Consider the following 26,550-nt stretch of genomic DNA (forward strand, 5'->3'; position numbering starts at 1 on the left):
AATTTATTTTGAAACGTGCTTTTTTAAAATCTTGGCCATGTTTTTGAAACACAGATTATATTTTTACCAAAATATCAATAATCAATAACAAATAAATCATAAACTTAGGAATGTACGCTTAATCTTTACAAAGTAATACATTTGTATATCTTTTATGAATATAATTTCTCAACCTCATAGTTACGTCTTCCCATGAAAAATATAACATTCACTTTTGTAAATATGTGCTTATGAAAATAGTTATCTTTAGAATCATCGTGAGCATGATTATGAAAGAAACATTACAGCTATTATCAGCAAATGGAACTGTTCAATAATCAATGGACTTTGGTCGTGTTTTGATGTACACATAAGCGACAATAAGGGCAAAAATTGCAGCCACGGTTGGGAGTACAACAGTGAATACCCTTTGTTTGCTCTCCAAAATTTCCTTCCTTCTCTCTTTTTTTTGTTTGCTGGTTTCTTTTGTTTTTCCACCTTTGAGCTGTCTCATTTTAACTGAAAATTCGTGAATGCAAAACTTAGCTGATGTCGAAATACCATTACATATGTTTCTTTATAAATCGTTTTCTAATTGTCCAAAGAGTATCGCTAGATAACAGGTGTGTACCTTGAGAGCGAGGCGTCAAAGCGCAGCAATGAAAATACCAAAACAAAGCAAGTTTATGTCAAAAAAAGTTACGTGAAAGCTGACTGCTCCTCAACGTTGTGCTCGCGTCCGAGAAAAGCAACAGTGCAGGGTGTATACACGTAAGACGGTACAGGTTAAAGCTTTTATCTATCTATATACGTATATTCCTCTGGAACACTATCCCCATTCGGCTTAGCCTGTAACCAATCGCGTTTGCGGCTCGACTTTACTACACACACACTCTACGTCATCGTCTTGGGTACGATTTCAAAAGTGCGCGGATCACGAATGTATAGAAGTTTTCACGCGAAGCGGCATTAAAAAAGCCTTCGAACGGCGCACGTATATCGGTTTGCGTACTATTGATGATGATCACGTATTGCACCGCGGGCAGCACCGACTGCACTTTATTAAATTTAACGAACTCGGAAATGTTTTGTTACGCGCGTCGTGCGTGTGTAATGTCACGACTCTGCTGCTGCTGCTGCTGCTGCTGTTGCTGCTGCGCGAGTGACTTTGTAGTCTGCCAGTTTTGACTGCACTCGGACGTCAGCTGATCGCCTCTTAATATTAGAAAAAGACAGTCGATACAGTGCAGTGCAGACGGAACGTTATATTATTTCGCACTGCGCGACGATAAACAATCATCGAAAAAGACATGATCAATTTGAGAAATGTCTCGGAATATTACTCGCAGATAAGCTCCGCTTCTTGGCTCGGCTCGAGTTGAGGTGTGCGAGACGTGAATTCTCGAACCACGAAGCTCCATTCTCCTGCGGGTTGTGTATACGCATTGTGTTGTACAGCGATTCGAATCGATCGTGCGTGGCGCAGGTTATGATTGCTGCTTGGAATTATGTGGCAAATTTTCTGCTATAATCTGCCGCCGTTGTTTTTGACAAGGTGAGTGTGCATCGTGCGATTGGCCAGTCGTCCTCAGTTGTCGCACTTACATAAGTTTTTCATTCGAACGAGATTGGAGAACGTGTTTAAGCTCGTGTGTGCTATATCGAGACGTCTACTTTTATAAATGATTCTGGCGTTTCGAGTGCACTACACGTGGGCTTTGTTTTTAAACTATCTACTATCTACTATAAGCATATCGATCACAGTTCTTACAATCCACGCCACGATGGAGAACCTCGTTTACTAGTTACATTTATTGCATTTGATATAAATGGTGTATTCTATCTTGAATTTCATCATGAGCAAAGTGACATGTCAAACATCTTTCAAGTCCTTCATTCAATTCAATGCTTATTAATTGAAATTATTTTTCAGTTAACCGATTAGAATTAAAAGTGTAACAATGAGTGAAAAAATGACTTGGAAATCTTTAGAAGATACTTTAGTTGTCCCAAAAGTTGTTGCTGCTGCTAGCGTGACAACTCAAGAAAAAACAATGAAAATTCCAGATCATAATGTAGATGTAACATCATTGTTGAAACTAAATACCAATGATGCTCAAGAATTTTTTTGTGGAGTTGGTTCAGCATTAATCAATGTTACTGTTACTTATCCTGTAAATAAAATTATCTTTCGCCAGGTATGCAAATATCATAGTAGTCATAATTCAACTGAATTTATCATTATTGTTTCAACAATTTGTTTTGTTACAGATTTTAGAAAATATATCAGCTGCTGGTGCTATTCGCCAGCTATCAAAAGAAGGACCTAGATTATTATATAGGGGTATGTTACCTCCATTGTGCCAAAAAACAATTTCCTTAAGTTTGATGTTCAGTATATATGAGGGCTGCAAAGAAAGATTATATTTTTTGACAAATGATAGAGCTACTGCTAGTTTATGTGCAGCTTTTTTTGCTGGAACAGTTGAGGCAGCTTTCATGCCTCTTGAAAGAGTTCAAACCCTTCTGCAAGATTGGCGGTATCACAACAAATTCAAAAATACACCGCAAGCTTTCAGTTTGCTTCTAAGACAATATGGATTAGCAGAATGTTACAGAGGTTTAGTACCAATAATCTTCAGAAACGGTTTATCAAACATATTCTTCTTCTCTCTTAGAAATCAAGCTATGCAATATATAGATAAAGAAAATTCTATGTTAGCTAATTTTATGACTGGTGCTGTGATTGGTGGTATAACAAGTACTGTTTTTTATCCAATGAATGTTATTAAAATACACATGCAATCAAAAATAGGTGGTGATTTTGAAAAATTCACAAAATGTTGTAAAGAAGTTTATATTAGCCGAGATAGGAAATTAGGTAGTTTTTACAAAGGTGTGCAATTAAATTTTGTTAGATCATTTATAAGTTGGGGTGTAATAAATGCTTCTTACTACGCTTTAAAGCAATTGTGTTGAAAAAGAAAATTATAGCTTACAAATTCTTAGGTAATATTGACTTATCTAAAAAAAAATTATTTTGACTCAAATACTTTTTATGTACAGTGTTGTTTGTAAATTACTATCCATTTGTATATACGCCATAATAGTGGGTGTGAAGCCATATTTGAAAATTAGGTAACCAATTGAATGTCAGCATTGTTAATATTTAAATATTGAATGAATTGAACAATTTTTTTATACAACTTTTGTGGTTCTTTCTATTCTATTGTACATAACATTATCAAACACCTCATAGATTTGTTTTTTGTCACTCTTCCATGTTAGTGATTCAGAAATGTTAGATGCAAATTTTATGAAAATTAAAGATTATTTTAAATGTTATGAATTAAAATTGACCTATTAAACTTTTTGTTCCTTTTACAGTCCCAGTTGAAAATAGAAGTTTAAAGTACGAGCTTAAATTTCTGCTAGAATGTTTGTTTAAAAAAAAAGAATATTGATCATAAAAAATCGTTTGTGTACTTGACCATGTGAAAAAGAATAAACTCGGTTTTGCCGTAAATTTTTATGTAACATTATGTACTATGGATGACTGATTAAATAAGTAAAAATTTGTTTATAATAAATTTATTTTGTTTACTGTATAATATCTACAAAAAGAATGCCCGGAAAAAATGTAAAGTTGGCTCTAATGAAAATTAATAAACTTATAAATTTTAATCAACCATAAGTTTGAATTGAATGCACTCAATGAATCTTGAAATTCGATGTAAAGTTAAAACATTTTAAACTCGGATAACATTGGAAAGTTTGGCAATAGCAAAGAATCAAAGAACTATAAACCAAAGAAAACTTATAGTGGAAAAATCGCTTCGTAAAACGACAAGAGGATAAAATGCTAAATAAATTTACAAACGAGGAACGTTCTCGTATAGATTGCCGAGCAAGCTCAAGTGGTGTCGAGATCTTTGCGGATAACTGCCGTTCGTTTTTCCGAAGAATTAAAAAACTGCAATACCAAGTTTGAGATCTCCAGTACGTAAACGATTCGAGCTGCACATTTGACGTCGACTTTTCGTAAATGGGAAATTTCCCGCTCCGTCATAAAGACTTCATTCGCGTGCTTACGAAGAATATGAAGCGATGCGAGTTTTCCATTAGCTTGAGCGGAGTATATTATAAGGTTTGCGGCAACGGATGCTGCACGGGGTGGTATTGGTATATATATAAATATACCGTCGCGGCGCATTACAACGCGCGGGCCTCCCATTACAGCGAAATAGAAATTTATGCGCCCGTTGCTCTGCCCTCTTTGCGAAAAGCGATAAATTTTGCGCCACAGGGGTTTTTATGGCGTTTACTATTTTTTCGCTCTTTCTCATATGCACGTCCGTCGTGGCAAAGCACAGTTTATGCGCGTTTTAGGAGCTAGTATTTCGCGACGCGGGTCGAATGTTTCATTCATTTTTTTTTCTCCTTCCGACGCTCGTAGAAGCACATCTTTTTTCACCCGCGTAAACAATATAATAACGATAACTCGCGTCGACGAATGGAAAGGTCGAAATTGAAGTTTTTATCAAAAGAAGAGACCGAGCGCGAACTCATTCGGGACCAACTTTTTTGTTTTCCATACAAACTGTTCCGTATATACTAGATGTAATACGGTCAATTGCACGTATAATTTTCACTCGAGTTTCGCAGAAATCTAAATGCCCAATTAACGCAAAAAGTTCGTGTATAGTTAATTAATGCGCCATATGGACGAAGGCCGATTCTCGACAGGCGCGCGGCGAGTATACTCGAAAGCTCTCGTTCCCGCTCAAAAAAAAAAAAAAGCTCTCCGCGTCGAGTTTGAAAATGAACGTTCCAGCCTAGCACGAATTAGCAAAAAATTCACTAGCCAGGCCCTTTCCTCTGATGCGCGTGCTCTAGACTGCTGCGTCGCGTGCCCGAAAAATTCGATAATCCGATACGGACAAACTTTCTACCTAATGAGGCAAAAAAGGCATTGATGAAGCTTCGCGTGCACGCGGCGCTATACGAGCGTCGAGAAAACCATTACCCGGGTACACATCGTAATAGTATGTGGGAGTTGCAAAACTTTACGAACGTATGCGCAAATTAAAATACGGAGTTTTCGCTCACGCATGGGATAGGAGGTGACGATACGCAGCTCTTTGCTGCGCGTTACAATTTTTATTATTGCACAGGATAGCAGAGAATTTGATTCACGAAGATGGAAATATGGAAAAAAATAATTTACTGATCTTTTTACAATATATGTATGAGTAAATTACTTTGATCTTAAAATTATCATATCAAATGAAAAGTATAGTTATTGGCTAACAAAGTTGTTTCAGATAATTAATCCATTTTAATAGATGCATACATTTTTCTAATAAACATGTAGGCAGCAAAGAAACCAACGGTTCCAGTCAACAACCAAAATGTAATAACCATCAGACTCGTGTAACCGAAATACATCAAAGTTGGAGCAAGCTCTGTTATTTCTGATTTTGTAAAGAAATAAAATATTGAATATGCCAGCATATATACAGCCGGTCCTCCGCTGACAATGAAACTTCTCCACCACCATCTATAATCCTGAAATAAAAAATTGTTTAAAACGAATAGTTAAAGCAACCTTTAAGACTTTCGAGTTACTTACTTCTTTACACAACTGGATGTAAACCATAATAATAGAAATTTGAGAACAAGATACTGCTAAGATCATAATAACTAGTAACAGTACTTCAAAGTGGTAATAAAATTGGTTTCCCCAAAATGCAGTCAAAATGGAAAAAAATTCGTAAAAAACCACTCCAAAGGGTATTATACCTGCGATTAGAGTACTAAAAACAGAAAATTGCTTTGAAGATATTATGAATTAGTTGTAAAAAAATAATGATTTTTCAAACTTACCACACTGCAGGATTCGTGTACCAAAATTGCTCGGGAACTTCTCTTGGTATCTGATTAGTTTTACCGGGATGAGTAAAAGGTTGTTTACGATAGCCAAAGAAGTAACCGCAATAAACTGATGGTACGGAAAAAATATACCAAATGACAGGATAAACCATTTTCATATCTTCTCCTGATCTAAGATTTTTCCCCCATAAAGAATCAAAGAAAAAATATGTTCCAAATACTATGCCAGGGTATAAAGTTACAGTCTACAAATTGCATGTAAGATGTAAATATTGATTATACTATTTCAAGTGAATTTAATTAATAAAATATAAAAAATATTACCAGAAAAGCTGCTGTTTTCCACATTTTTCCCTGCATTGACTTATACAATCTTCCTGAAATGAATCCAGCTATTATTCCAGATATACAGGAAGGGTAAACCACGAAAGTTGATGCAAATGCTATATCAGTTAATGAAAACATTCCAAGCATAGTAGAAACTATAATAAGATGTATTAAATAGTAATAAATTTTATATCAAAATATTTATAAATGGAGTAAATAAGTCGACGTACAGGTAGTCATAAATGTCATACAAAATACTTGAATGCCACTACCAATAACAGCAACAAAAATACAAGGGTAAGCCGGAGGTCTAAATACATCTCCACGAACTAGTTCCCACCCGGTTTCTTCGATAGTTCCTTTTTCTAATCTTGCATGACTATCACTATCACCATCATTGTACTTTGCTATATCTCTTCTTACAGTTTTTGTCATAATACTAGTTACAATGCCTAGAAAGTAATATTATTAATATTTTTAATAATATTTTTAATATTGTGTATAATATTCCAAGCATTAACTTACGATACATGAAAATTAAAGCTACAGTTGACACTATTATAGGAATAAAATGATGTCCCAGATAATAAAGTTCAAAATGAACTTTTGATTCACTAGCCCAACTAATATCAGATTCTTCCCATTCAACCGAATAAAAAAATTGAATTTTAGTATCTTTTGGATTGATATATTGCGGGCTAGCTTGTGGTGGAATTTTACATATACTACCATCATGGCTTACTTGTTTATAGTCTACTGACAAAGCTTCAACTCCAAAACCAACTACTTTAAATTCATTCCTAGAAAAAAATAATTCAGCAATTAGAGAATGAAAGAAATTCAAATGTTGTTAAATTTTTATTTTAGAAGTTTATCAAACTTACTCTCCATGTTTATAGTAGGCCAATTTTAGTTTCAAGTAATTGTTAATATAAACTCTATTTTTCTCATCAATACCACCTAGATAATAACCAGGGTATACAATAGTATTCTCTTTTTCAGTTGCTGCTGGTAAATTGTCAATCAATCTTTAAAAGAAGAAAAATATATTATATTGATTGTATTTTCCATTTATCTTTACACAAAAGCTTTAGATGTCTTACAGATGTATAATGTATGCATGTTGAATTCGTTCAATGACGAGTGAAGAATCATTTTCTTTCCATGTCATAGGTTCTGCTGGTTTATGACAAAGGATGTTGCAAGATACATTTTGTGCCATTGCAACTTCATAAGGCGTATTAACAATTCTGAAATATTTCAATGAGCATGAAAATTATGGTAAATAATGTTTGTACTAAAAGAAAAAAAAAATTTAAAAACTCACTCTTCATTGCTGAAAAAGTCCCTTAAATTTTCCAACTCATAACATGTGGTACCATTTTCGGGCGAACAGAAAGGTAGCGAATAATATTCGTAAGGTAGTTGCGTATGAGTACTAGTCATTTTGACAGCTTTCACATCTATTTTCTGACCTTTTTTTATTCCAACAGCTGCAACTCCTGGGACATGAAATGATTGAACCTCGATGAAAAGCAATACCAAGACCGAAGCAGCCCATTTCCATTTTAGTTTATTCTGCAAGAATAAATGACTCGTTATAGTATATACTTGCTAATTTGGAATGTGCACCAATAACAATGATACATAAAAGTTGATAACACAACAAGTGCATAAATCAGCAGAACGTATGTCTTACCATTTTGTCAGACGTATTTACTTGTATGACAATTTCTTCTTATTTTATAAAAAAAACAAAGCGATCAATGTCGGTTTTTTTTTTAATGTTACTGATGAACTTTTTATTCTTAGCTGCTTGAATCCTCCAAAACTGTACACTGGTTATGATTCTTTATTGGCTCTGCTAAATAAAACAATTGAACTATGAGGTAAATCATCCCCGTATGCATATTTTTTTAGCGATACTAATTTCCGCGTAGGTTTCATTTTTTTTTTGTTTTTATTTGTCGCTTGCTCAGGCACCCGTAGATCGTACACAGATCTTATGAAACTAGCAACTGTCGTGAAAGTGCATTTGAATAACGCGCCATTTGAAATTTTGTCTGCTATCGGTCGCGTAGGGCACTTTTGATGAGCAAATGATACAATGTTTAAAAATTATTCAACGTCCTACAATTAATTACACAACTTTGTAGTTAACACGGTGTGTCAATAACTATAGTCTGTGCAAAAGTGTGGTTGCAACGAGCAATTGGTTCTATATAGCGAATCTCCCGTCTGACAGTCAAGACTCGCGTAACAATAACACCAACCCGAACACGTGTGCGGTATTTAATTCTGATTTCAGAAAAAATGACTATCGATGGAAACTTTTAAAAAACTAAGAGATGATTGTTTAGTACGGTACCGAAACTTACCTCAGAATGGGCATAAACACCGGAAAATTATAAAAGTTTTTTAAAAAAAGTGGTTTCGAGCCACAGCTAAGCTCGTACACACGCGTACACGTGCGTGAAAGTCGCACTGAAAATTTTTCCGCGAGAGAGCACGGGTAAACAGTCGGCGGTGTCGCGATCAAACTTTTGATTCCAACTGTGACGTGGGAATTCCCTTCCGTGTTAATATATGTATCCCATCGCGAGGTATCGACATGAATGCGACAATTAGAGAGATAATGATCCGATAAAGTTGCAATCTCTTCTAATCTTGAAATATCTAATGGGTCTCCGAAAAATACTGATGGAACTATTAGAAATAATTTATTTCAATTATAAATCCTATTTCCAATAGTTGTATTAAATTATTCAATTTTAATAATAATGATGATGGTCCGACTTTGATTAATTGCACCCGCGTGTTTGTAATTAATTTACATATCTAACTATCATAAACATCCGAGGATCAATTTTCCAAAACAAATAAAACCAAAGTTATGAATTATAATCGAATTGTCGCGCTTATCGTAATCACGCTCGCGCGCGGTACATACACCCACACCTACGCACACAAACCTACACGCTGCATGACATGTATTATTATTATTTGACGGGCTCGGGGGCCTCATTCGACTCGCAGCCTCGGTAAATCGAGCTCACGTGTGTGTGTGTGTGTGCCCGTGTATACGTGTATATAGGTGGGCGGGTGAATGTCAACAGAGAGAGAGAGGAAAATCTACATGGAAAGTGCAGTTTTACGCCAACACAGACACACATCTCTGTCGGTCGCGCGAGCTCCGCATCGTAGCCCAGTGCATATATATAAATGCACGTTATACAAACGCAGCAACGGGCGCTGTGCTGCAACATGAAAATATATAGCGAGAGATCAACCCTATTTATCTGCATATATATACCTATATCTCGCTCTGCGCAGCAGCAGCGGCAGCATCGGAGCAGCAGTGCCTGCTCAGCATGTTGTGTCATATGTGTAAAGTAGTAGTGGAGCTGCCATCGTTGCCGCCGCCGCCGTCGCCACCACCACCGCCGCTGCTGCTGCTGCTCGCGAGCCAAACTCGCAAGTCGTGCTATATTTTATACACACACCGATACACGCGCACACGAATGCACATAACACGGAGCTGCGAGCTCTTGTCAGTATTATATAGCGAGCTGTAGCCGTAGCAGCAGCAGCAGTCATGCAGGAGGCAGTGTTGTAGTCCGCGTAGCAGTAGAGACGATGGCGAGCCGCTGGACGGTCATCGTCGCCTTTTGACAGCAGCAACGCACGCAGCTCGTCTATACGATATATACACACAGTACCCACCGTGCACATAGCGGTACGGTTGTTGGCCCAGTGCAGTTTTAATTGGCCTTCGCGCAGCCGTCCTCCTCTCGGCACATTTGCATCCTGCGCGAATTAGCCTGCGGGCGGTCGAGCAAGAGAAAAAGCTTTTCTATACGGTATAGTGCCCCGTGTATATGTGTGTGCTGTTCCAAGTGCGCGTGTGTACGGTATAACGTGCAGTAGCGAGCGAAAGATTCGCTTCTCCCCCCCCGCCCGCCCGCTGCCCTCCCTTCCTTCCTTCTCGCAACTTGTGCAACTTGTGGTGGTGCAAGCTCGACTTGTGCTGTGCGCGATACATCCGTTAACCGTCACAAAGTTATAATCTAAATATCATACGCAGGAGACGCGACGAATCCGCGACGCGCGTGCCAATTATTGTGCTGTGCTGCTGCTGCTGCTCCGTGTCTGTGTGTGTGTACACTCGTCCTCTTTCCCAACGCGCGCGCGTGTGCGTGTACACGGTGTAGTACATCCGCGTGCAGATAGGTAGTAAAATGCTCCATAGGTCCAGCCGCGGACTGGCCTGCATAATCGTCGAACGAACAACGCATCGTCGTCTTCGCACAGCCAAGGCCAATGGAGACTCTCAATAGGCACAACAATCATCACTCGTCGTCGCAGCAGCAGCATCCACAGCTAGCTGCGAACGGCTGTCGCAAGCCTGCGTCCTCGTCCCCCGCGTCCCTCGATTATCAGCAGCAGCAGCAGCAGCTAAATTCACAGAGAGCAGCGTCGGCTATCGCAGGCGGAGGCGGAGGACTGGTAGGAGTGGGAGGAGGAGGAGGACAGATCGCCATGAGGGTCGAGCCTGGCAAGATGTGCACACCGATCGAGGAGACGACGGTGGAGAGCCTCAAGGTGAGAGGATCGACACAGGCACACGAAATAAATGTGCACACTCGAATAATACAAAGCATATATTTATATTTGACTCTTGTTTACGCGCGCATGCCAACGCCGTGTGCGTCCGAGTGTGTATATGTGTACAAGGACGCAACGTAAAAGGATTCGTACACATAATATAACAAATACGCTGTATCCTTGGACGTGGCGGCGGCGCGAGCGCTTGCGGCAAGGCTGAAGGCGCGGTGGTATACATACACACACACACATATACACACACGCACGCATACGTGATATACTATCGAGATTTAGGAGTCCGCGCGCGCGCCAAAAAGCTGTCGATCCGCACCGCACATGTGTATAACGTGTGTGTATATGATGTGTATAATGTATAGGATACACACTATACCGTGACTCATGACTGTGTTTAAATACTTAATAACGTGGACATACACGCACGCGTCGGCATTTCCGCGAGCTGCGTGCTGCTTTTTAATCTCTGTATCTACAAATGCTAAAATTTATCACTATAGGTGCTTGCCTCCGAACTTTGATTATTTATATAAATTCTGTAACGCAATACTTTATAGCTGCTCGTGTATTCGGCTAATCCATCCACGTTGCATTATTTACCGCGGCTTTCATAAATTGGAATTGGGTTTTTTTTTTCAACGTATATTTTTCCCTGCGCGCGTCTCTCGTTTCATCATCATTTTTTATTAAATTACGTATAATATTCCTCGATGTATAAAAAGCTACAACGCCAGCGTGAATAATCTATCTCTCTCGCCTGGGATTCACCCGGGCACACGAGCAACAAAAAATAAGCTTCGCAATTAAGAAGCGTAACAAATCCCCCCGCTCGTCCGAGTTTTAATTCGTTTTATCGTTATTATTATTATTAGTGTTTTTTTTTTAATTCTGAACAGAGACTCCAAACAGCAACGATTTCATGAGATATTATATGTTGAGCGTTTTATATTAAAAAAAAAAAAAAATCCCTTGTGAGCAACGAGAGAAAGAGAGACCGAATCAAGTCAACCGTAAAAGTCGCGAGTCGAACTTTGCTCGCGCGATATCAGCGAAAAAAAATCTTTTTTCTTTTCGACCAAAAAAAAATAAAAAAAAGAATCGTCGCGATTTCATCACCAATATAATAATATAATATATAGCTATTTCTGCGCGCGCTGTCATCGCACTTCGAGTGCATTAGCTGTGTGCACCGCATCGAAGAAGGAAAGAGAGATGGAGAGAGAGAGAGAGAGAGCTGAGTACGTATAATAATGGCTAAAGCGACCGGCCATCGGCGAACGCAAGTCGAGCTTTTAACGTTAATAGCCGTGGCGGCGTCGACGGCTGCGGCGGCAGCGACACTAAGTCTGAGGCAGTAAAAAGCAACAAGAGGCATTTAGTGGCTGCACAGCTGCTCTTTCTCTCTGTTTTAGCTTTGCCACATATATATCCTGTATATAATAGACAGCGCGCGAGACAGACGTTCGACTCGTGTACGCACGCACGCGAGTGCCACTCTAAGAAGTTGGCGAGATCGGCCGCTTCATATAATATATATGCAGTAAACACATGTGTGTGTGTGCGTGCGCCGAAACGCGCAAAGTAAAGACAGAGATATATTCCGCGTGTATCGTATGTTCGCGGTATAGTCGTCGAAGCTCCACGATGGCAAAACGACGCGCACATATCGTACGCGCGCGTTAAGCCTCTTTCCGCAGCACGCGACGTACGTCTGGCTCTTTTTTCTCGATCCCTTTTTCCTCTGCCTTTCTACCTAATTCTTGGCAGCGTCGGCGCGGCTCTTTTATATACGTGCAATTATTATTTATTTACGTTCGCAGACTCGCCTCGCGTGTCGTCGCCGAGTTATTTCAATTCGGCTTTGATGATAATATACGCGTATTTTATATGTACGAAAAGGCTTATGTGCGCGCGCGCGAAAGCGACAATTTACACAGAAATACATGTTATTATACAGCCGCCGACTCGGCTCGGCTATACTCGTAGAGGCCATCGTCCTCGTAAGCCTGTGTGTATACAAACTTTGTCGCGGCGGCGGTAGCGGAGGGCCGAGGGGATCGATATTAGGGAGTCGTGTACGTACACATTCGCTCGACCGGAGAGCCTTTTTTAATACACACGTACACGTGTGTTCACGCGCATATATACATCAGTGGCACTTGCTCTCGTGAACGACGTGCATTGATATCGACACGAAGGATCGCAGCTGCTCCGAGATAGAGACCGTGCAATTTTCATGTGCGTATACATATAGATGCATATATATAGCGCATTGCGCGCACGCTCGTGTTATGCAGAGTGAAAAGTTTCACTCGAGCTGCTGCTGCCGGGCCGATATTTGTATGTACAGTATACACGTGCTGCGTTATATTATATAGACTGCACCAATGCCAATATGCGTTTTCTGGGCAAAACTATATCTAGACTCGTGGGGGGGGGGGGGGGNGGGGGGGGGGGGGGGGTATCGTGGATATTTATATATATTATTTATATAAGTGCCTCCGATACCCACGTATATCAAATACGCACCTACGCATGGATGCATGGATGCACGAGTGCGTGTGCGTGTGCTGTGATACATACAGGTGCATTCGATCTAATAGCATTGCAATATAAGCTTTTGTATTATTGTTTTTGATTTTCCACGAGCACCGCGCTATAGTTACCATCGCTTAAATTACTCGATAGGATATATTAGCGTGACGTACTCCTATGAAGCTACGACCAATATCCCCAGAATGTATCGTATGTTATAAATCGTATGATATATTTTACTTCTTTTTCAGTGAGTTTCGCGTAGCGTAGCATTATATTATTTTAAATTTCTCGCTTTACTGTATATAAGATAATGTATTGTCGATAGAAAAGTTCTTACCTACCGTTCATTGGGCACGAGATACACGATATCATTTTTTCAATGATATTAATCATAACGACCAAGTTTTTCTTCGCCTGTATCGATGATTTCGAAATTTCAATAATATAACAGGAAATTCAGATGCTGTATAAGTTATAACACGGAAAAAAAATGGAGCTGCTATATGCGCGTGCTTGTTTTCGATTGTTTACATTGTGCGTCGTACGCACGACCTTTCCGTGAATCGCCCGGCGCGCGATGTCTTGCCGTGGATGCCAATCATAGCGCTGTACGCTGCATAATACGCGGAGAACAACTGTGCCGCGGACCAGTGCTCATATACACACAATTTTTCCAAATACAGCGAGCGCGACGCAGCGTTCTTTGCCAGTCTTTTCGCGTTTTAAGTTAGTTTAATGTGGAAAATCGGAAGGATAAAGTGTTAACGAAATTCCACGTTAGAAAAGATGGAACCGATTGGTTCATTTAACTGCGCTGTCAGGTAATTCTTGATTGGATTGTAATGAATTTCTAAAAAAATTGCAAGGAAATTCTTGATCTTATTGAGGTTATTTCAGAGTGAAAGAGGAATTACCTAATAATTTGTCATTTATTGAACGCGATCGCGAGATGGTTGACGAGACACCTGATCTGAAAAACTTCCAACTCTCACCATTACTTGAAGGAAATTCCGTAAGAATTGATAAATATACCTTACTTGATATTGTAGTTTTTTTAATTAAAACATTTTTTATTTTTCGACAGACCCATACACTTCGAAACTGTGATATTAAACTTGAAAGTACACTTGATGACGAAGTGGAAATAGTTGTCGAATGTGATGACGTGAAGCCTAATTTCAATTTATTGTCAGTTACAAAAATGGAAGATAATTCTCAAAATCACTTGCTAAGTGTAATAGATACCAATTTATATAAAAGTAAAAATTTGATCAAAATAGAAACTGTGAATGAAGTGAAACAGGAATTTATTGGTTCGGTTGCAGAAGGTTTGAATTTAAATTCCAACAGTGAACTTGTCGAACAAGATAAAAAAAAGAAAATTATAAAAAAGTTAAACAAACATGGACTCAAAACACTTGTCAATACGTTGCATAGTGATACAAACCACCCATGTGAAATAAGCAGAGAGAAATTTACAACTAAGAATCGTGTTGAAACTCACATCGACTCGGTTCGTAGAAAAATTACACATTCATGCGATGTATGCGGGAAGACATTTTCACAAAAATATAATCTCGCAATCCACATCAATTCGGTGCACAATCGTGTCACACATGCATGCGATCTGTGCGAAAAGACATTTTCTCATAAAAGTAATCTCAAACTCCACATCAATTCTGTGCATAATGGCGTTACACATGTATGTGACCTGTGCGAAAAGACATTTTCAATGAAAAGTTATCTCAAACTCCACATTGATTCAGTGCACAATCGTATCACATATGCATGTGATTTTTGCAGAAAGTCATTTTCACAAAAAAGTAATCTCAAAAGCCACATCGATTCGGTACATCATAAAATAACCCATGCATGTGATAAGTGCCCGAAGACATTCTCACATAAGAGTTATCTCAAAAAACACATTGACGCCATGCATAACGGTGTCACCCACTCATGTGATATTTGCGGAAAGACATTCATACAAAAAGGTTATCTCAAAGTTCACATCGATTCCATGCACAATGGTATCACTCACTCATGTGATGTATGCGGAAAGAAATTCCCAACGAAGTGGTATCTAAAACAGCACATCGACTCAGTGCATAATGGTGTTACCCACTCTTGTAACATATGCGGAAAAAAATTTTCAATCAAGAGGAATCTCAAAAATCACATCAATGCGGTACACAACGGTTACTGATATACTTGTAATTGACGTGAAAAGATACCTTAAATAGTGCCAAGCATATTGATGCCATATGCATGTGATAATTGGGAGAAAAAATCAAAAACTACTTTAACAGCCACATAAACCAGGTGTATGTAGTAATTACTTACGCGATATGATACGTACAAGAAGAAATTCTTAGATAAGATGCGTTGTAAAGGTCACATTTATTTGCTGCAAAACTCACGCATTGAAACTTAAGAAAGAGAATTTTGAAAAAATAGCAAAATCAAAATATTAAAAATTTTTTTTAAATATATTCAGCGTAAATCAACAAAAAGATTATTGAAATTTAATTTTTATTTTTATTTTGGCATTGGCGCCTTTTTAATAAATGTGTAAAATTCAATGTCCATAATCAGAAAACCAATTGAAAAATATTTTTTCATAAAGATATCGTGAGTTCCTTCAATATTGTCTGATCATGTAAAACCGATGTTAACATTTTGTAAAATCCAATAAATTCTTTCGAGAAAAATAAAGCGCATTATTTATTGATTGTCAAATGTTCAATCCCTCAAGTCAATTTTATAATACCGGCCGTCACTTTTCAACGCGCTTCGTTCGTTCAAAATTCTGCAAGCTCAATTATTCAGCTACTCACTCATGTCTATGGTAATCGCCTCAAAAATGTTCATTCGCTATTTAGCAGCATCAATTTTTCAAAAGAGAATACGCGCGTATACAGTATATAGCAAGCATATAGCCATAGCAAGTACCTCGTGCAAGCGCGACTCGAGAGAGCGAGAAAGAGAGAGAAGATCAATAGCTCGGCTGGCTAATTTTTTTCTCTCTCTCTCTCTCTTTTTTTTCGCGCGCACACACCCGTCCACCCACATCGAACCATATATATAGGCGGCGCGCCAACCGTCGAGGAGTTCTTTGAACTCGCGCTCACTTGACTCGCGATCTCGAGCGTCCGGCGCGCGTACCTATATGTGTGTATTATACATATATATATACGTATCGCCCTTATATTATCCGCGCCGGCTCGAGTCGTGCGCCAATTTTGCATACATACGAGCGTGATATAGCGAGGTGCAGCACACACACGCGCGTATAAGTTTTCATGTGTGTGTACGTGCGTGCGTGTGACTCTATGCATGCTCCGCGATCGTATCCGCTTTTGCGCGGGTATACGGTATATAGAGCAATCTTCGTATACGCATATATGGCCGCTTCGCGGGACGTACTGAAAAGCCAATCAATGTCGAGACTCGAGCACAGACGTACACACACACATACACGAGTGCGCACACGTGAACGAGCACACACCAAACAGCAGGTATAGCGTTTATCATGCCGATACGCGGAGCTTTTCGCTCTCTCGGTGTAAGCCTTTTTTACGCAGCGCGCCACGAACTTTTTCCGAGCTGCGCGCGAGCTTTTTCGAGCTTTCGCGTGCGGCAAGTGGCGCGAAAAAAAAGGGCGAATCGTGCCATCGTACTATAGCTGCTGCTGCTGCTGCTGGCCGACCTTACGTACATCTCATTTTAGCCTGTACTCGCACGCATGTAATACGTATATGCAAGTGCAGCAGCAGCAGCGGCTCACTTTCTCGTCGAGTTTCGCGTCTATGCACATACTCGTCGCATAGTCTCATTCGAGCGTGTATATTCCTACCTCGTAATAATGTGTGCCGTCGCTGCTGCGAAACACTACTATTAAAGCGGAAAGCTACACCCCAGTAGCATCAAGAGCAAGAACCCCTTGCGCTACTAGTACTACTACTACAACCACTGCAACTATATATACCATCCCAAAAGCACAAGTACGCGTGTGTGTGTGAGTTTGCATATGCTTGTGCACGCTCTATTTTCGGCCCTTTGTAGGACGGTGCCAGGAGAGAGAGAGAGAGAGAGAGAGCGACGATGACGATGCATAATATATACAACATACGTATATTATACATACGTCGAGTCTCGAGCTTGCACGTCCGCTGTATAGCTTAATTCTTCTTTTTTTTCTTTCTTTTTTTTGCGGTCACGCGCTCGACGCCCTCCTCCTCCCAACACGAACTCGTCGAATGTATAATACGCGCAAAACATTCATCTACATTTACCAAATGCTATTATAAATGCCGTACCGCAAAAAGCTCCTATGTCTATATGTATACACAGTGTTGTACGACGAATTCGAGCGAGGCGGTATAGAGAGCTTTTGGGGCGAGCTTACGGCGTTGTGCGGCTTTACATCGTGTACATTTTATACGCGTACTCCAAAATCGTATCAAGCGATCTTCGCTGAATCTGAGTTTTCAATATGTTATTTTTTATATACGCCGCGCGCAACTTCTCTGCGTATATCGTCCGGAGCGCCGCGCGCGCGGCAACGACTAAAAAAAAAGAAAAGTAAATAAATAAATAAAAATAAGCGCGACGTTGTAAATGCAACGAACGCGATGAGATAAACGCGTCCTTAATTAATGAAAATTCGTGTCAAAAGCCTCGAGCTCGAGGCCTCTTTTTCCTGCGCAAGCTTTGGGAAGCTCTCGTCCTATTATTCAGAACTCGGCGATTCGAGAGCGCTCCGCGCTCTGGAAAACTGCGCCGGGCTCGCGTAAGCGCCGCCGGCGTTTCTGGCAACTGCTGCTGTGTACTACTGCTACTGCTATTGCTATACGACTGTGCGAGATATAATCATTGTGTGTCTATATGCGAACGTGTATACACGTTCTTTCCGCCCTACAGCCGAGTCCTGTATATATACACGATATGTTTATACAAACGGTTCACGTTTCGTTAATTAAGTACAGTTCGCAGGCTTGCGTAAAAATGATTAAAGAAAGAAAGTTCACAGTCACTAGATTCGCATAAATTCTTTACGTACAGAATGATTTTCCAATATATTATAAATCATATAGCTCGAGACACTTTACATCTCTGTGTGTATAATAGTGTCCGTCTGTCTCTACATCATTGACTTATGACTTATGAGCTTTCAAGCGCCTGACCGCGCGCGTCGATATAAATTTTAACGAGCTCAACGAGGTCGGCGCGTCAGAACCATTTATACGTGCATCCATCTATCGTTAACGTAGTAATAGCCTCGAATTTATACCAAAATCTTTTTCAATTACTGCACAAAATGAACGATGCAGAAATAAACTTATTATTTATATACAGCTCGACTCGAAATCGAGATTCGATCGAGCCAATGATGGATGCGCGTCAATATCGTATATCGTATTTTAACTTTGTCGTTCGCGTTTCGTTCCGCAGGTGAGAACGGGCATGGTGGCGGTGAGCGACGGCAAGATCAAGCCCATACCGACGCGGCTCCATCTCACCGTGGAGGTGCTCAAGCTCCAGCGGGAAGATTTCGAGCAGTCGTCGCAGCAGCTCTCGCAGCAGCAGCAGACGCCCAATCACAACGGCAGGCTGCCGAACGAGACGAAGGAGCGCATGGTGCAGATCACCCGCCAGAAGGTGGGCGGCCTCGGGCTCAGCATCAAGGGCGGCGCCGAGCACAAGCTGCCCGTGCTCATATCCAGGATCTACAAGGGCCAGGCGGCCGACCAGAGCGGCCAGCTGTTCATCGGCGACGCCATCATCAAAGGCAAGTTGTATATATATTTCTTATGTGTATTATAATGAATATATATGATATAACCACGCGCGCAAGTGCTATTATGGATTATCGCGAGACGTATACGAGAAGCTCCTCCTCCTCCTCCACCGCTTCGACTTTTCTTTGTGCTCCGGGCTCTTTACGATTATTCCCAGGCATACTCGCGCACCCTGTGCTGCGGCTTAATACGCGCGGCAACGACAAACTTTGAAAAGACTCGCGGGCGAGCGAGAAGCAGAGCTCGAATCGAAATTCAATAATCCAATATCGAGAAAAGCCACACGGCGTATGGCTGGCTGCATATACGTGTCTCGACTCCGCGACGTATAAACTCGAGCTCGCGCGTACACATAATAATACACGATGTGCAAATGGATCCAGCTCGTACAATAGGCGGTAATCTCCTTCTAGTTTTCTTTTTTTTTTTTTGCATATTAATTCAGCTTTTACGATTTCATTTTATATCTCTTTGACACTGTACACCGTTGCATGTTAATATTTACCAATTTTTTTTCTCTCTGTCTCGTTCAGTCAACGGCGAATACATAACGGCCTGCAATCACGACGACGCGGTGAACATCCTGCGGAACGCCGGCGACATCGTCGTCTTGACTGTCAAGCACTATCGAGCGGCCAAACCGTTTTTACAAAAAACAGGTCAGTATATATTTAATCATGGATGATCGCTCGATACGCCGAACGAATGAAAATAAAATCAAAAAGTCGCGAAAAAGTCAATTTAATCCTCGTTATATAATTTTCCATACCGTAATCACAATTCGCTCGCGCTAACTAACCCACTGTAGTCTCGTTGAGTTGAAAAATTGCAATAAGCTCAATTTAAAAAAAAAAACCTTTTGTTTTCAATCCGATTCCATTGAACGAACAAAAAAACCCACGAACACGAACCCTGCATGCACGTTGAAAAAAAAAAAAAAACAGAAGGAACACTAGATAACGCCGTTAACGGTGTGGTTGAAGGGGACTGGCAAGAGCCACCGGCGAGCAAGCAGCACAACAATCCAAGCAGTCCAAAGGTCAACGATCACGGCGGCTCGAACGCCTCCTCGGCCAACAACACGGGCTCGCTGAAAAAGAAGAAGTGGGTCGACATCGTAACGGGTACGACGACCAAAAATAAATAATTATTATACAATTATATACGTTAACTTTAATTCGTGCAATGCATCGTATAATATCTCTATTTTCTGTCTTTCTGCACCCGCTGCGCGTAAAACGCAGTGCCCTTGATGATGGCTTACGTCACGAGATACATATTTGGCACGGACAAGCTTCGCAGAAACGCCTTCGAAGTTCGAGGCCTCAACGGGGCGCGAACAGGTGTGATACACTGCGACGACACGGCTATTCTTAGCCAGTGGCTGAAATACATAACCGACAACATCACCAGCCTGACTTACTTGCAGGTAAGATATGTTTTTTTTTTTTTTTTTTTACGTCCGATGTCAATATTTGGAAATATTCGAGCAACGTAACAATTTTTTTCTTCTTCTCTTTCTCTCTGCCCAGATGAAATTGTACAACAGAAACTTCGAGGTCGGCGAGCGAATCGAGTACATGGGATGGGTGAACGAGGCCGCCAGCAACAGCAATCAGCTGTGGCAGAGCTACAGGCCGAGATTTTTGGCACTGAAGGGCCCGGATCTGCTGCTCTTCGAAACTCCGCCAGTGAGTATCGTGTACAGGACAAATACATCACTAAAGTAACGCGAATTGGATTGATAAAAAAAAAAAAAAACGTTTCGCAGTGTAACATAGGCGACTGGTCCCACTGCGCCCTGACCTTCAAGGTCTACCAGACGCTGTTCCGAGTGATGCGCGAGTCCGAGAACGTGGACGAGCGTCAGCACTGCTTCCTGGTGCAGAGCCCGGGCAAGTCGCCCAGGTACCTGAGCGTCGAGACGAGGCAGGAGCTGCTGCGAATCGAGGCGGCCTGGCACACGGCCGTCTGCTCGGCCGTAACTCATCTCAAGGTAAAGCTGGAGGACCTTGCGTCGAAAAAAAAAATATATGTATAAGGCACCTCGATCTGACATCTACATTTACTTACGTATATATTTATATCGTATTTATATGGGCGATCGACAAAATTGATAAAGCGATGATCGTGATAAAGGATGACAATACGAGAATTAATTGTAAAAATCCTTTTATGCATACATCTCGGACGAAACTATCTGAATTCGTTACGGCTGTCCTCGATACGCTTTTTTTCTCTTAGCTGCCCTTTCTATATCTATACACTGTATTGCTCTTGATACTCTGGGCCATTAGCATTGCCAAGGGTGCACTTGCATTTAAATTTGCTGGCAGTCCGCCAGGGCTAAGAGAGAGAAAGAGAGAGAGAGAGAGAGAGCGTGGAACGAAACGTAATAGGCATAGCGCCGAATCACAAGTGCATCCTTACGGTCGCATCGGTTCGTTTCACGCCCTCGCGTCCTGCACTTTACTTTTTTCATCAACCCGGTACTAATATTTTTTTCTTCTTCGTTCGCTCGCAGAGCAAATCGTTCCCGGTGACTCTGAACGGCAAGGCCGCGGAGATAACCCTGGACTGGTCGCAGGGCTTCACGCTGAAATTCGAGGGCTCGGCCGAGCCCGTCTGGAAGTACAAATTTCATCAGCTGCGAGGCTCCAGCGACGACGGCAAGAGCAAGCTGAAGCTGCACTTTCAGGAGCACGACAGCATCGCCATCGAGACGAAGGTAAACACGATCGACGAAGCAAGAACATGATATAGTGATACGTAATTATTACGCGATGTGCCGATGGATACGAACCATACCAATGAACTTCTGTTGCGCTTTCAGGAATTGGATTGCTCGCAGCTGCAGAATCTGCTGTTCTGCATCTACGCGTTCATCACGGCGCGAGTCGCGGCCGTGGACCCGACTTTCTTGAGATCGGCCACTCCCTAGAGAGAAGATCCGTAAAGGACGATAACCAAATAGATAGAGAAGAGAGGAGATTAATCACAAAACGACTGAACAAAAAAATAGTTGCGCGCGACCCGCTCCCGTTGCGATTATATTATACGGTTTCGATTTAACGTTTTACGTTTTTGTAAGATTGTTTGTTTGTATTTATTTTTTTTTCCAATGTTTTTTATTCCTTAATGTTTTAATTCATTACGTGTAAATGATATATCGCCGATGCACCGAGTACGCGTCGGCAGCAAATACTAAACAGCAAAAAAATAAATAAATGATCCAAACGAAGAGAGAGAGAGAAAGAGCCCGCAATGGCATTTTAAGTAAGGTGACCATTTTTAACTTTTAAGAAGATAAAACATTAACGATTAACGACAAGATACTAGTCAAGGATTTTCACACTAAATCGATGCTTTTTCTTAAAGCGCGCGCGCGCGCACCCATGATAACTATCGTAATATTGGATTCGACCAAATAAACTCTCCAGATTTCATTCGACCGCGTACATCGTAGTATTGCATACTGCATCATCATCCGTAATAATGTGTACGAAGGCAGTGCAAGATCGATCCGCGAATTCGATGGACATTTTTTTTTTGTTTACCCACTGACGAATCTCGCTGGATATATTATATAAACTCGTCTGGAGAGTGATTATATTATAATACGTCTTATAAGTACACGTAATATAATAATGCATTATACGCGCTTCGTTGCCTGTATAAACTTGCTTTTTATTTTTTCTATGATTAATTTTTATATTTTTTTATACTAACTTGGTAACGACCACACACGACTTACTTAATACGTTTTTTATAATCTGTATTCGTATTATCGTATAATGGATGTAAAGTCATTTTTTTCATCGCCATCCGCGTGTATAAATCCTTTATACTCTGTCAGTAATTTTCAATTGCGAGCATATGATGCATTTCACATCGAACATTTTTAGAGGTGCCTTGATAAAAAAAATCACGAACCCACGATCACACACGACGACGATCCATTGTAGAGTTACGGCAAAAAAGACAAAAATCAAATCGCATGAATCATCCATAATAAGGACTTACTACCGCTATATACGTATATTAAGGTGCAGTGTGCGAATGCAGATGTGTCCACGCATTTATCATATAATACGATGTAAATAATTTATGTTCTTGCGTTGTTCCGCGTTTGTGTTGGTTTTGTTAAAATCTTCTTTTTTTAAATCATGTAAAACAGTCAGTATTAATCCATTGTCAATAAATCGTGATGTCTCATCTACATATTGCTAATAGGATATAAAATATAGCGATGAAAAAAAAGTAGACGTTGAAATCAACCATGATGGTCTCTTTGAAGAAACTTGATTTAAACTTTATCGTACGTTCCAAATGTTCCATAAGCTTTTTCAGCTGTAATTGAAAATTATTGGTTGAGCTGAACGTATTTATAATAAAAATAATTTATTTTCTAAAGAGTTTAAAAGGTTTAAAAATCAATTTTATTCTTGGTATGATATAAATTAAAAATAAAAATATATTGAAAACAGTAAGTTAATAAGTATAAATTGATTCACGTTCGTTCCTGAAGTGAGAAGTCAAATTTATTCTCATGTAAATAAAAGTTGGCTATTAGAGCCTGCAATGACCACCGGTTGGTTTAAAATAAAAAATGAAATATTTTACTCAGTATATTCATTATATTTTATAGATTTTCGACGAGAAAAAATAAAAGATTCCATCATGGTTGAATATTTCGTTTGCAAAAATAAGGATAGAGCGAAATAACTTGCAAAATTTTGTTAATTAAAAAAGTAAGAACGACGAAAGAACAGTTAGCCAGTTAGCAGCGTAAAAATCTATTTGTGAATGGAAATGAAAGATTAAGACGAGCATGAGTACAGTCTTTTAACCGAAAATCCCACTCCATCTTTACGAATAATTTTATTTAATCGCGACAGACTAATTCCTTAGACTCTATAATGTATGATTGCTTTTCTTTGTCAAAACTTTTACGAGTCATTTATCGTAATTTATTGTACGTCTGTCTCTTAATCTCTCTGTCATACACTTCGAAAAAATATTCTAAACAAGTAATTTAGAAAGTACAAAAAGAAATCTTCGTTAACTAGATGGAAAGATGTTTGCGGCGTATTGAAATATTATATGCGCGTTGTTGCAATTATAGAAAATGTATACAACATTCAAGTGGTATAGAGTTGGTGTTTCATTTTAAATTTTACAAATAAAAATTGGTAGATCTCAAATGAAACGCAAAAAAAGATATATATATTACCTCGAATCTCCTGTATTGTATAGTTGCCTCACGATTGATTAATATTTAAGAGAAAACAATGTTGTTGAGAGCGTCGCGATTTTCTCGTGGTCAATAATAAGTGTGTAGTTGAAGAAAAAAGGTACTCGTTTTGAAATGTCAAAGATTTTATTCGACGCTCGTTAATAGAAATGTTTTTATTCTCTATGGGGTCAATTAAGACTATTGTGTCGACCAACAGGTCCGAAGGGACGATATAGCAGTTGGCAAGATCGCAGAAACCGATTGAATTATATAACAATTACAGAAAAAGGAAACTGGCGAAAAAAAATTTAATCGTGCACGATTTTTTTCCTATAAGGCACTAATTCATGTTTGCAAAAGCCTATATAGAAATCATATAAAATCATTAAGGAAACCATAGATTTATAGTAAATATGCCTACACATATTAGCACATGTTAACGCATAAATGAAGCTATTCACAGCACCGTAAAGTAAGGCACTTGGCGAAAAAATTTATCGATTGGACAAAATCATGAGGTCAATATTTCGTTGTCTTACGAACTTATATAGGTCGTTGCATGTTTTCAATTATATTGTAAAATGCATCTGTAAAGAGGAAAATTATTCGATTATTGCATAATATTTAAAAATGGAAAAACATACATTTCCTTATATATTTTCGATTGATTGATATATGTAATGTATTGTAGGATTATTCAAATTATATTGCCGACAGAAAAAAATGAGATAGATATGAAATATTTTTATCTTTTAAATTGACGTCGTATATCAAAGTCATTGGAAAAAATATATACAAATATTATATATACACACACGAGTGGAAAACTCGAATACCTGATTCTGTATTGTACAACATATACTCATTTCTCCGAAATGATCATTTTGTCGAAACTAGTTGAAAATTTTTCCCGAGTGTACTCTCATCCATGCATATTCACAAAAACACACGACCTGCAATTAAATTTAGATTGTTATTTAAACAGACTGCACAATTGTATTGAATTATTCCTTAAGATAAACGAATAGAAAAAATATGCTAAATTAAAAAAAAAAAGGCCGATAGAAAGTATGTTAAAGAAAATCCATATAATAAAATTATAACGGTGTTATGTAAGTGCAAAAAGAAAAATATCGCTTGACCGCAATACTGTATGTACGTTTAAAAGACGTTTTTATCGTGACTTTGCAAAAGTCACTTTCGAATAAAACTAAAAAGAAACCAACAACAGAGGCAATACAATATGCCGAAATTCAATTTTCAATTTTCACAGGTCTGACCATTTTTTATATAACGAGTTATTGATTAGAATCAATCGAAACTTATTCATAAGATACATTTTAGAAATTTTTCCAATCTCTCGTTGACTGCGTTACGTGGTACCAAGTTTCAATAACGACGAGAAATAAAAAATCGTTCGCGCAGGACAAGCACGCTTTTTTACCTACGATTTTTCTCTTTTGCATCGCCATAACGTCATATAGCTATAAAATAAAATTCACGTCCGCAATAAACACAGAATAAACCGACCTATTTATGACTATTAATAAGAATCAACTGGTCATAAATTAATTATTCCATTGTACAAGACGTCTATCGTGAGTCATTGTACTACGGCTATTGTATCGCGCGAAGTACGCTGGATAATATTTAAATTCACTATAATTATATTATATTAAAAAATTGGCAAGTCGAACACGCCAACAAAATGTAAAAAAGCGACGTCTTACGTTTCGAATTATATAGTTTATCTGTTATGTCTATCTTCCCAATTGACAATATGTTTCAAAATATATTATTGTTAGACGTTGATCTAGTGTCTTTTATTCATTTTCACCATTCAAATTTTTTCGAAACCTCAATTTTGTTTCCAAATCAATGAACTATAGGTCACAGTGAATATATAATATTTTATGCATCCAATGAATTTCGTTTATTTCTCAAGTGCAAAGTACATAGTTTACGGAAACAAATTTTATAATTAAAGTGAGCAACGTTTATTTTAACGCCCCATCGGTCCACCGGGTCCTCCTGGTCCTCCTGGTCCTCCACCGAGAGCCTGAAAAGGAAGTTTATTAATGATTAATATATTTTAAAATTTTTCGATTCGTAGGTTGAATTTTTCGGGAAATTTTAAATAAATACGAGATTAATGCCACT

The 26,550-nt window shown here is 39.2% G+C and overlaps 4 protein-coding genes across 5 annotated transcripts; 3 read left to right on the forward strand and 1 right to left on the reverse strand.

Annotated features, from left to right (window-relative positions):
* Positions 1-1,143: 1,143 nt before the first annotated feature.
* LOC106653968 (solute carrier family 25 member 51) lies at positions 1,144-3,674 on the forward strand. Its single transcript, XM_014373638.2, has 3 exons — positions 1,144-1,534; positions 1,913-2,177; positions 2,251-3,674. Exons 2-3 carry the CDS (start codon positions 1,941-1,943, stop codon positions 2,956-2,958), a joined length of 945 nt encoding a protein of 314 aa, XP_014229124.1. The 5' UTR covers positions 1,144-1,534; positions 1,913-1,940; the 3' UTR covers positions 2,959-3,674.
* Positions 3,675-4,862: 1,188 nt separating this feature from the next.
* Positions 4,863-8,682, reverse strand: LOC106653964 (transmembrane 9 superfamily member 4-like). Its single transcript, XM_014373631.2, has 11 exons — positions 8,577-8,682; positions 7,898-8,062; positions 7,526-7,776; positions 7,302-7,448; positions 7,083-7,226; positions 6,724-6,998; positions 6,429-6,650; positions 6,196-6,353; positions 5,866-6,116; positions 5,612-5,795; positions 4,863-5,547 (listed from the first exon to the last, which is right to left on the reverse strand). The coding sequence occupies exons 2-11, from the start codon at positions 7,898-7,900 to the stop codon at positions 5,308-5,310; spliced, it is 1,875 nt and encodes a 624-aa protein (XP_014229117.1). The 5' UTR covers positions 7,901-8,062; positions 8,577-8,682; the 3' UTR covers positions 4,863-5,307.
* A 1,079-nt stretch (positions 8,683-9,761) lies between these two features.
* LOC106653992 (gamma-1-syntrophin) lies at positions 9,762-26,202 on the forward strand. 2 transcript variants are annotated; one of them, XM_014373673.2, is made up of 9 exons: positions 9,762-10,800; positions 18,808-19,144; positions 19,688-19,813; positions 20,099-20,278; positions 20,399-20,583; positions 20,687-20,845; positions 20,926-21,150; positions 21,679-21,882; positions 21,988-26,202. In XM_014373673.2, the coding sequence occupies exons 1-9, from the start codon at positions 10,519-10,521 to the stop codon at positions 22,093-22,095; spliced, it is 1,806 nt and encodes a 601-aa protein (XP_014229159.1). In that variant the 5' UTR covers positions 9,762-10,518; the 3' UTR covers positions 22,096-26,202. The 2 variants fall into 2 exon arrangements, with proteins under 2 accessions (XP_014229159.1, XP_014229160.1); XM_014373674.2 differs by having other exon boundaries at positions 20,138-20,278.
* Positions 14,064-15,687, forward strand: LOC106653995 (zinc finger protein 569-like). Its single transcript, XM_014373676.2, has 2 exons — positions 14,064-14,177; positions 14,254-15,687. Exons 1-2 carry the CDS (start codon positions 14,143-14,145, stop codon positions 15,557-15,559), a joined length of 1,341 nt encoding a protein of 446 aa, XP_014229162.1. The 5' UTR covers positions 14,064-14,142; the 3' UTR covers positions 15,560-15,687.
* Positions 26,203-26,550: the final 348 nt, after the last annotated feature.

This window comes from Trichogramma pretiosum, unplaced genomic scaffold (genome assembly GCF_000599845.2).
Source record: "Trichogramma pretiosum strain Unisexual culture from Peru unplaced genomic scaffold, Tpre_2.0 scaffold135, whole genome shotgun sequence".
Classification (NCBI taxonomy): Eukaryota; Metazoa; Arthropoda; class Insecta; order Hymenoptera; family Trichogrammatidae; genus Trichogramma; species Trichogramma pretiosum.